General features: G+C 42.0%; 1 protein-coding gene across 1 annotated transcript; it reads left to right on the top strand.

Annotated features, from left to right (window-relative positions):
• The first annotated feature begins 326 nt into the window (after positions 1-326).
• On the top strand, positions 327-11,409 carry LOC142401929 (short transient receptor potential channel 2-like). Its single transcript, XM_075487381.1, has 14 exons — positions 327-341; positions 698-1,390; positions 1,480-1,680; positions 1,784-1,948; positions 5,136-5,310; positions 5,411-5,611; positions 5,695-5,857; positions 6,952-7,044; positions 7,372-7,564; positions 7,648-7,775; positions 7,864-7,936; positions 8,036-8,153; positions 10,523-11,106; positions 11,188-11,409. The coding sequence occupies exons 1-14, from the start codon at positions 327-329 to the stop codon at positions 11,407-11,409; spliced, it is 3,024 nt and encodes a 1,007-aa protein (XP_075343496.1).
• The last annotated feature ends 638 nt before the right edge of the window (positions 11,410-12,047 follow it).

Raw genomic sequence — 12,047 nt, 5'->3', positions numbered from 1 at the left:
TTGAATGCAGAACAGTTTGCTTTCAGGCCAGCCAAGCGTGAAACACTTTGAACAGGTTACATTTTAATTGGCCCTGCCCCTTAGGGGGTTAAAGTGTGTTGCTGAGTTTGTGGATGCTGATGAATCCATCCAGTCAGGCGGTAGCGCATGATCACCAAAGTGCTCAGTTCTCTTACTGAAACTGAACTTACAATCCGTTGGTATCTTTCACCTTCTGCTCTGAAGTTCAACATAGTTGGGAAAAATCTGCTTCATGTGTCTGGAGACCGTGCTCATCTGTTCACTGTAGGATCAGCGCTCTAAAGGGTGTTGTTTCGTCATCAGGGATGGAAAACCTCACAGTAAGCAAAGCCTTACCCTTTTGTTTTACAGAATATGCAGCAATGGAGAAATTATGCCCGAATTAAGCTGATTTTCATCCAAATACGCTCAAAACAGCTTTTTTTTAAATTTATTTTCTCATAGAATAGAATAGAAAAATGGGGGAAATTCAAAAACAAAAAAAATGTATTAAAGATTTAATAAAAAACAGTTTCTCTGGTCATGATTTTGTAACAATTATTATGTTTTAATCATTTGTTTTTATTGTTTTACTATGAAATCCAACTGCAATCTGACATCTGATGTTATATGATATGATAAAAAATTCTGTGAAAGTCCATCTCATGCTACTGCTTATTTCTTCCCTGTTCTTCAGCCAGAACAATGGCGCGAGATCATGAACAAGAAGATGCGCTACCCTCCGGAGCTCATTAACGCCATTCAGGGGGGTAAAATAGAGCTGCTGTGTGCACTGCTGAGGACTGGTGACGGCATCATCCGCCAGCTGGATGAATCTGAGGATCGCCAGTGGAGGGAGGCGCTCAACCTCTCCATCCGCCTGGGCAGCGAGGATGCCATGGATGCCCTCCTGCAGGGGGTCAAGTTCGACTTCCGTCAGATTCATGAGGCCCTGCTCGTCGCCGTGGACACCAACCAGCCGATGGTGGTAAAGCGTCTCCTGGACCGCCTGGACCAGGAGAAAGGCAACAAGATGGATGTACGATCCTTCTCTCAGGCCATCTTTGACCGCTCTATTGACAACTCACAATTTGCCCCTGGCGTGACTCCTTTGACATTAGCCTGTCAGAAAGATCTGTATGAAATCGTCACCATGCTCACTCAAAAAGGCCACGGCATCCCATGGCCACATAAGATATCCTGTACCTGTCTCGAATGTCGCAACGGCCGGCAGTATGACCTGCTGAAGTTCTCCTTGTCTCGTATCAACACCTACCGTGGCATCGCCAGCCGTGCCTACCTGTCCGTCACCTCTGACGATGCCATGCTCACCGCTTTCAGACTCAGCAGAGAGCTTCGCAAGCTGTCCCAAAAAGAGCCAGAGTTCAAGGTGTGAGGAGATTCAAAAGTGTTCCTGCTGGCTCCACATGTTAGGTGCATATTGTGCTATGACTCAGCTGTGTTTCCTGTCTCCCACAGCCTCAGTACCTGAGCCTGGAGGAGCTCTGTCAGGAGTTTGCCGTTGAGTTGCTGGGCATGTGTCGCAACCAGAGCGAGGTGACTGCCATCCTGAACAGCTGCGGCGATGATAGCCAGGAGTCCTTGGACGAGCAGATCTTTGAGGAGGGAATACCCAACCTGTCCCGTCTGCGGCTTGCTGTCAACTGCAACCAGAAAAAGGTAGCTAGATTCAAACCCTGCTGTCAGCCGGAGACATGCCAACGAAGACATAAACTGGGTCAATCGTTTCTCTCTTCCTCTCGTTGTATCTCCGTTGGAGTAGTTTGTGGCCCACCCAATCTGCCAGCAGGTTCTGTCATCCATCTGGTGTGGGAACTTGTCGGGTTGGAGAGGCAGCAGGACAGCCTGGAAGCTCTTAGTCTCTGTGGGGATCTTTCTCACCATGCCCCTTCTTTGCCTCGTTTACTGGATAGCACCAAAGTCAAAGGTCATCCCGCCTGTGTTAACCCGACTGTTTTAACCCGACTTTTTTAACCCGACTGTTTTAACCCGACTGTTTTAACCTGTTTTAACCCGACTGTTTTAACCCAACTGTTTTAACTCGATTGTTTTAACCCGACTTTTTTAACCCGACTGTTTTAACCCGACTGTTTTAACCCGACTGTTTTAACCTGACTGTTTTAACCCGACTGTTTTAACCTGACTGTTTTATCCCGACTGTTTTAACCCAACTGTTTTAACCCGACTGTTTTAACCCAACTGTTTTAACCCAACTGTTTTAACCCAACTGTTTTAACCCAACTGTTTTAACCCAACTGTTTTAACCCGACTGTTTTAACCTGACTGTTTTATCCCGACTGTTTTAACCCAACTGTTTTAACCCGACTGTTTTAACCCAACTGTTTTAACCCAACTGTTTTAACCCGACTGTTTTAACCCGACTTTTTTAACCCGACTGTTTTAACCCGACTGTTTTAACCCGACTGTGTTAACCCGACTGTTTTAACCCGACTGTTTTAACCCAACTGTTTTAACTCGATTGTTTTAACCCGACTTTTTTAACCCGACTTTTTTAACCCAACTGTTTTAACCCGACTGTTTTAACCCGACTGTTTTAACCCGCCTGTTTTAACCCGACTGTTTTAACCCGCCTGTTTTAACCCAACTTTTTTTAACCTGCCTGTTTTAACCCGCCTGTTTTAACCCGACTGTTTTAACCCGACTGTTTTAACCCGACTTTTTTAACCCGACTGTTTTAACCCGACTGTTTCAACCCGACTGTTTTAACCCGACTGTTTTATCCCGACTGTTTCAACCCGACTGTTTTAACCCGACTGTTTTAACCCGCCTGTTTCAACCCGACTGTTTCAACCCGACTGTTTTATCCCGACTGTTTTAACCCGACTGTTTTAACCCGACTGTTTTAACCCGACTGTTTCAACCCGACTGTTTTATCCCGACTGTTTCAACCCGACTGTTTTAACCCGACTGTTTTAACCCGACTGTTTCAACCCGACTGTTTCAACCCGACTGTTTTAACCCGACTGTTTTAACCCGACTTTTTAACCCGCCTGTTTTAACCCGACTGTTTTAACCCGACTGTTTTAACCCAACTGTTTTAACCCGACTGTTTTAACCCGACTTTTTTAACCCGCCTGTTTTAACCCGACTGTTTTAACCCGACTGTTTTAACCCGACTTTTTAACCCGACTTTTTAACCCGCCTGTTTTAACCCGACTGTTTTAACCCGACTGTTTTAACCCGACTGTTTTAACCCGCCTGTTTCAACCCGACTGTTTTAACCCGCCTGTTTTAACCCAACTTTTTTTAACCTGCCTGTTTTAACCCGCCTGTTTTAACCCGCCTGTTTTAACCCGACTGTTTTAACCCGCCTGTTTTAACCTGACTTTTTTAACCCGACTGTTTTAACCCGACTGTTTTAACCCGACTGTTTTAACCCGACTGTTTCAACCCGACTGTTTTAACCCGACTGTTTTAACCCGACTGTTTTAACCTGACTGTTTTAACCCGACTTTTTTAACCCGCCTGTTTTAACCCGACTTTTTTAACCTGACTGTTTTAACCCAACTGTTTTAACCCGCCTGTTTTAACCCGACTGTTTTATCCCGACTGTTTTAACCCGACTTTTTTAACCCGCCTGTTTTAACCCGACTTTTTTAACCTGACTGTTTTAACCCAACTGTTTTAACCCGCCTGTTTTAACCCGACTGTTTTATCCCGACTGTTTTAACCCGACTGTTTTAACCCAACTTTTTTAACCCGACTGTTTTAACCCGACTTTTTTAACCTGACTGTTTTAACCCGACTGTTTTAACCCGACTGTTTTAACCCGCCTGTTTTAACCCGCCTGTTTTAACCCGACTTTTTTAACCCGCCTGTTTTAACCCGACTTTTTTAACCTGTTTTAACTCGATTGTTTTAACCCGACTTTTTTAACCCGACTGTTTTAACCCGACTTTTTTAACCCGACTGTTTTAACCTGACTGTTTTAACCCGACTGTTTTAACCTGACTGTTTTATCCCGACTGTTTTAACCCAACTGTTTTAACCCGACTGTTTTAACCCAACTGTTTTAACCCAACTGTTTTAACCCAACTGTTTTAACCCAACTGTTTTAACCCGACTGTTTTAACCTGACTGTTTTATCCCGACTGTTTTAACCCAACTGTTTTAACCCGACTGTTTTAACCCAACTGTTTTAACCCAACTGTTTTAACCCGACTGTTTTAACCCGACTTTTTTAACCCGACTGTTTTAACCCGACTGTGTTAACCCGACTGTTTTAACCCGACTGTTTTAACCCAACTGTTTTAACTCGATTGTTTTAACCCGACTTTTTTAACCCGACTTTTTTAACCCAACTGTTTTAACCCGACTGTTTTAACCCGACTGTTTTAACCCGCCTGTTTTAACCCGCCTGTTTTAACCCGACTGTTTTAACCCGCCTGTTTTAACCCAACTTTTTTTAACCTGCCTGTTTTAACCCGCCTGTTTTAACCCGACTGTTTTAACCCGACTGTTTTAACCCGACTTTTTTAACCCGACTGTTTTAACCCGACTGTTTTAACCCGACTGTTTCAACCCGACTGTTTTAACCCGACTGTTTTATCCCGACTGTTTCAACCCGACTGTTTTAACCCGACTGTTTTAACCCGCCTGTTTCAACCCGACTGTTTCAACCCGACTGTTTTATCCCGACTGTTTTAACCCGACTGTTTTAACCCGACTGTTTTAACCCGCCTGTTTTAACCCGCCTGTTTTAACCCGACTTTTTTAACCCGCCTGTTTTAACCCGACTTTTTTAACCCGACTGTTTTAACCCGACTTTTTTAACCCGACTGTTTTAACCCGCCTGTTTTAACCTGACTGTTTTAACCCGACTGTTTTAACCCGCCTGTTTTAACCTGACTGTTTTAACCCGACTGTTTCAACCCGACTTTTTTAACCCAACTTCTTTAACACGACTTTTTTAACCTGACTGTTTTAACCCGACTTTTTTAACCCGACTTTTTTATCCCGACTTATAAATAACTGTGATAACTAAGCAATGTTTGAAGGTTTTGCAGACTTTGAGAAAAATATTAGGTAAGAACATAGGAGGAGAACAATTGTCATGTGTGGTCTGGCCTTGACATGTTTTTGCTTCTCTCCAGGCAGGAGAGATCATAAAGATTCCTGTCATCAAGTTTCTCCTTCATTCAGCATCCTATTTGTGGTTTCTCATGACGTTACTCGGAGAGTCGATAACCATGGAGATGTATCGAGACAAATTTGCATCCCGCCAGCAGAACATCCTTCACAGCTCCTTCCACATGGTGTGGGTGGTCGGTAAGTTCCCTCCATGTGTTTAACTTCAGCACTGTCATCCAGACACAACTGCAGCCTGAGCAGAATGTGAAGCTGGCTCATAAAGTCATTTTTCACGTAGGATTCTTCTGGTATGAGTGCAAGGAAGTGTGGATCGAGGGACTGCGATGTTACTTCTTTGACTGGTGGAACTGCTTGGACATGATGGTGCTCAGCATGTACCTGGCGTCCTTTGCACTGCGTGTGCTTATCATGCTCAAAGGTTACTTCCTCTGCCATGAACAGAGCAACAGCGAGGATTGCATCTACTTCACTCAGACCGGTGAGAAAACTGTCAGGACATTCATCCAAAATGACTGAAGGCATATATAAAGTTTAAATGTTAACTGGTATGTTATGTGAAAGTACGCGACAACTGGCATCAGGAGGACCCCCAGCTCATTTCTGAGGTGCTGTTTGCTGTGACCAGCATGCTGAGTTTCACTCGGCTTGCATACATCCTGCCAGCCCACGAGTCTTTGGGAACACTACAGATCTCCATAGCGAAAATGATTGATGACATGATGAGGTAACTGCACTGCTGGGAACATCTGGGAACTGAGGAGACTTTTAGTAAGATTCAACTGTTCCGCTCATCATTTGTATTTAACGTCCAATGTTTTCAGTTGCTGAATGGTCTGGACTACAGGCAGGCCAGTCCAGCGCCCAGGCTCTTCTACTTTGAAGCCATGCTGTTATAATAGATGCAGTTGAGCATTGTCTTACTGAAATATGCAAGACCTTCCCTGAAAAAGACGTCTGGATGGGAGCAGATGTTGCTCTAAAACCTGAATATATCTTTCAGCATTGATGGTACCTTTCCAGATGTGCACGTTTACAGTTCCATAGGCACTTATCCTCCCCCATACTATCAGAGATGTAGACTTTTGAACTGAGTGCTGTTCAAGCTGGATTGTCCCTCTCCTCTTCAGTCTGGAGGATGCAGCGTCCATGATTCCTCTGACCACAGAATTTTCCATTTTAGATTAGCTTTGGTTCAGAGAAAACTGTGTTGTTTCTGAATCATGTTCACGTGTGCTGGTGTACAGGGATTTCTGTTTTGAATACAGTGCTGCCAACAAAGTGCACAGAGATGTCTCCAGATTCTCTAAATCTTTTGATGATGTTATTTAATGTAGACGTATTCACACTTTTCCATTGACAAACATTACTCTGAAATTGTTCCACAAGTTGCATTGTGCTGAGCCTCTGTCCATCTTTACTTCTGAAAGACTCTGCCTCTCTAAGGTGCTCTTAATATACCCTGTCATGTTACTGACACATTGCCAATTAGACCAAACAATTGCAACATGTTCCTCCAGCTGTCTTTTTTTGGGACCACTTACTATTTGAGTGTTGTTTTGCCCTTGTCCCAACTTTTTTGAAGCATGTTTCTGCCATCAAGCTCAAGATGAGTGAATATTTAGCTAATGGACAGTAAAATAGTATTTTTTCTACATTCTATTGAGATTTTCAAATGATAATATTATGTTTTTATATACATTTGACACAGTGTTCGAAGTTATTTTTATTGGGTTTGTGGATCTGCATATTAGTGCATAGATCATTACCTGGAGAGAAATTCAGTCAGAACCAACATAATATTTTCTTTTTCTTTCATAGATTCATGTTTATATTAATGATCATCGGGACAGCCTTTCTCTGTGGCATCAACAATATCTATGTGCCTTATGTCATCTCTCCACATCTTGGCAGGTAACGTATGTGATGTTCAGGCTCCTAAATTATGCTGTTTGGGCTCAATCACTAGTTATGTGTTATACAGACTCTGCTGTTATGATAAGGTGAAGACAATAATGAGATGATGGTTTAACGCTTACTCACAAGCTCTGCTGCAGTTTCCTATGACCAAAGAAAAGCAAAATGAGGTTATGAGGACACCATAAGGAAAGATTTGCTGCCATCAGATACTTTTTCTTAGATTTGATGGATATTTTGATAAGACTTTTCAAGCCATGGCTACTTAAAAAGCTGTTTGAAAGCAGTCCAATCGTGATAACTCCCTCCATCATGTTGCTGCAGGTTTAATGAGACCTTCCACTTCTTATTCTGGACCATGTTCGGAGTGGCCAACCAGGACTACGTGGACATGCCGCAGTTTGTGTTGGCGGAGTTTGTCGGAAGGATTCTGTACGGTATCTTCACTCTTGTCATCGTCATTGTCCTCCTCAACATGCTTATTGCTATGATTACCAACTCCTTTCAGAAAATCGAGGTAAATGGATTCACCACATCTGTTGATCTGTTTTTAAAGGAGAAACCTCAGTGATGTATGCTGAGATCCCTATTTGATTTCAGGATGATGCAGATGTTGAGTGGAAATTCGCCCGGTCGAAGCTGTACCTCAGTTACTTCAGAGAGGGCCTCACCATGCCTGTGCCTTTCAACATCATTCCTTCACCTAAAGCTTTCTTTTACATTTTAAGGTGAATCTTTAAACCACACAACTTTTAAACTGTAAAAAACCGCATTGATCTTGTGTTTGTTTTAGCATTGTTTCAAATTCTGTTCAAGGGGCATCTTCAGGCGGATCTGCTGCTGCTGCGCTTCTGGTTCTGACCAAAAATATCCGCCTATAACCTCTGAGGTAAGTGTGAATGTGAGCCTTTTAGTCATATAGTCATTTCCAACTTATTTTGATGTTGCTTTATATAACATTTAAAGTTGTTTGTGTATTTTTTTCAAGTCTAATAATAATGGATCTGAGGAATGCCAGATACCTTACCGACAGCAGGTGATCAGGGCACTGGTGCAGCGCTACATTGAGTCAGCTCGCAGGGAGTTTGAGGAGACCAAAAGGAAAGGTAACTGTCACCGTGTCACTCTGACACACCAATGCATTTTAAAGATTTTTATATTTGTGTTGCCTAGCTGAATCCATCACACATTTTTCCTCGACCGCTAGATAAGATTATAAGAACTCTTTAAATAGTTTAAATATCATGCTTAATTGGCTTGAAGTAGTATTTTTGAGACATTGAATTGTGTCTCAGCCTTTCAGAATACATTCTATTGTAAAGCAATTATTATAATTAGCATCTGAAATATATGAAAAATATTTCCATCAACATAATTATATCAATAAATGTATTCATTACATTTAATTAGAGCATTGCTCTCAATGATTATAGTTCAATACAAAACTCCCTTTTAGTTTTAAGATAACCAGGAAGCTTTTGTCAGGTCAACAACAATATTCTGAATCAACCAGAGAGATGTACTTACCTACCTAGCTGCTCTGCAAGCTTGTTACATACCATTAAATAAGGAGGAGGAGTTTGCTCTGGTCCCTCCTGAGTTGTGCGTCTCAGAGGAGAATCTTTAGAATCTGAACATTGTAATATGTCCACTGGCCCAGTTTTTAAGTGGGTGAACCCTTATTGCACATACTAGTTAATATAAAAGCAGTTGTTGAGCCCCAGGAGAGCTGGAGGAAGTGGCCGGGGACAGGGACGTCTGGGTTTCTCTGCTTAAGCTGCTGCCCCCGCGACCCGATACCCGGACAAGCGGAAGATAATGGATGGATGGATGGACAGTTGTTGAGCTTGCTGGCTACATAAAGGCCTGAGGCATGTGATTGACTTAAATGGGTGAATGGCTTTAATATCGTGCACATAAAAACTGATTACTGAAATTTTCCGGAGACCCAGAGAGGATGGTAACATAAGTCATTGTGATTGCAGGAACCTTTGACAGGAACCAGGGTTTTTTTTTTTTTAAGAAATAAACTTCAGCCCTAAAACATGCGCTGGTAGGGAGGTGGTACACACAAAACTACCCTGAATCTTTGGGCTGGAGTTTGCAGCAATGAATAGTTTTTTATTGGTATTTCCAGAGTTTTATTTCCAAGACTGATGAACCCTTTCTGTTTCATTCCCTCAGGTTTAGTATACACAATAACTCATTAAATCTGTTAACTTATAGTTATACCACAGGAATAGCTATCACTTTGTTTGTAGTCTGTCAAACTCAGACATTTATTAAGGGAGATTCAGAGCGAAATGAGAAGACAAAACTCAGATTGGGACAAGAAAGGAGTGAAATCAGAGCAATAACATGTTAAATAAATAAAAACACTCCAAATCGCACAGCAATTTAACATAAACAGAGCTATAGTGGACTATTGACTGATCTAAACTGCAAGGCATGGCCACCTCTATAGCTGACTTTCAAGGCAGTAGCAGCTTTCAGAAGATAAATTAACCTCAGATTGTTTTCCAGCGGTTATGCCCTGTGGCACAAATTTATACCGCTGACAGATTCTGTGTTGTTACAGCTAAAGCAAACTTCCTGGTTTTACTGTAGACTCAGTGAGGCAGTGCTGAGACTCTGGAAAGCACAGATGTGGTGGATTGACAGTCCTCGGACTTAATTTGTTTAATCTCCCCAGAACCTTAGAGCTCAGTGGGATTGCAACAGAGCCAGGGCTGAAATAATATTTTTCTCTTTAAGGTTTTAACTGCATTGCACTGGATTCAGTGACAAATTCCCCACAGACGATGATTTTCATTTGTGTTCCTGAGCCTACGCAGGGAATTTCCACAAGACTGATGTCATAGTCAATATTTATGCAGCCCCGCCTGAGGGGATACTGGTTTTCAGTGTTATCTTGTGCTTTTCTCTGGATTCTTTTGGTTCTATTACATCCCATAATATCTGTCAGTTCTGTGCACGTCTGTAAAAATGTTTGCTAAATATCTTATTTGCCCGCATAGTCTCCATTAGAATGGTTGTCCCACAAGTTACTAATATTATTATTAGTTATTTTTATTCTACAACTGTTCCATTGTTTTGTTGGCCCTGCACCAACTACTTTAAAGTACACCTGACTTTAGGACTCCATCAGGGCTCTTTAGTACTTGAAATATACAGCTTGAGAGTATCAGAGCAGCTTTGGAAAAAAATCTTTGACTTGACAAAGACTTTATACTTTGATTTTCAACCATGTCAAGACTCAACAAGAACAATAAATGTGGAATAACATAATCACAACATAATTCACACACACTGAAGCCATACTGTGTGTGTCCAGTATTTGTGGCATTTAAGCCAAAAATGTTGTATTTACCAAAGTATTTGGTTCCCTATGACAAAGTGTTTCAAAGGGAATGTTATTGTGTTTAATCAGAAAATCAGTTTGCTGTGGTGTGATTTAAGTATTTTCTCTTCTTAGATATTGGTAATCGGATCACTGAGCTGAATAAAGCAGTGTCCAGGATGCATGGTGAGATGAAAGTGATCCAGCAACTTCTGATGGCTGATGGACATGCTGCAAACGATGCATTGACCAAGGATGGGTCCTCGGTGCTGGGGAAATATATCACTGGTGCAAAAAATCATTTCAGAGGGTTTAACCATTGCCAAGATGACAAAAACACATCACTCAAAGTAACTGTGCATCATGGAGAGGAAAGTGTGGATAAAGACAAGGCTGATTCAGAAGTACAGGGGGGGTCAGACACACAACCGAACCAGGTGGAGGAATGTGGAGCAGAAGCATCACCACAGGAAACAGACTGTGAAGTGGTGAAAATGGAGGAAGGGCGAGCCAAAGCAGAGCAGGGGGATAAGAAGGAAACTGAGAAAAATGAGCTGGCAGAATCCGACAAAAGTGAAAATAGTGACGATAAAGTGAAAGTGGAGGTGACAGAAGGGACTAGTTGTCATGATGTAGAAGAAAAAGGGAAGGCCGAGACCATACAGAAGGAGGCAGATATTAGAAAGGAGGGAGAGACTAAAACGGGGGCAGAGGGGAAAGTAATGGAGACCACGGCTGAGCACACTGAGAGCATCAAAGTCAGCTGTGAAATGACAGAAACAAAGAAAATAATGAACAAGTTCAGAGACATTGAGCTCAAAGAAAGAAAAGTGGAGGCAGGATGGGTGAAGGGTCGGAAGTTTGAGAGTAATGTAGCAGAAAAATCTCATGTCAGGGAGCGAGAAGAGAAACCCGGAATGAAATTGATTCCCTCTCCGACGGGAAGCGACAGCTCGCAGGACACGGGCTTCGGTTCACGAGAGGGTGGAGGATCGATCGATGGCACACCAGTGGAAGCTTAACAGCGCAGCGATGAGTTTAGCCCCTCAGTTTGCACTATGACTGCGCAATCAATCACTGATATTTGCAGAATTGTCCTAAATCTGAATTTCTACTTCTATGAAATGAAGTTCAGCACATAAGACTGCTGTTAACTTATAAAGTGCTAACAAGTGAGCTCAGAGGATGTTAGGAGGTAGATGTAGTTTCTATGGATACATCATCTATCTATTCAGATATTATTCCCATCTTAATCCATGAAATTGTTAGAAAAATGTAGTTTAATAAGACAATCCGTCAACTCAATGGCTGGAAAAGTGAATTAGATTCTAAGTTAGCTAGTTTACCTTCCACTACATATGGATCTATTCAAGTTTTATTTTTAAAATCAATTCTCTGTCATCTAGACTAGAACAAGATCGTTTCTTCAGGTGTTTAGATTACCAATAGATTTACCTCAAAGACAGTCTGTGTACCTGTTGAATTCAGCAGTCAGGATCAGATTATCTTCTGATTAGGAAATTGTCTGGTTGAGCCTCAAGTTGTACTTTTATTGTAAACCGTCACTTCCTACTTGTATGTTTAATCTTCTCTGCTGATTGTTTTGATTTCGAGTGTGACACGTGATGATGAGGAAGAAAGCTATGCGTTCAGTTAATGT

This window comes from Odontesthes bonariensis, chromosome 16, assembly GCF_027942865.1.
Source record: "Odontesthes bonariensis isolate fOdoBon6 chromosome 16, fOdoBon6.hap1, whole genome shotgun sequence".
Lineage (NCBI taxonomy): Eukaryota > Metazoa > Chordata > Actinopteri > Atheriniformes > Atherinopsidae > Odontesthes > Odontesthes bonariensis.
This window is presented reverse-complemented; position numbering and strand designations above follow the sequence as displayed.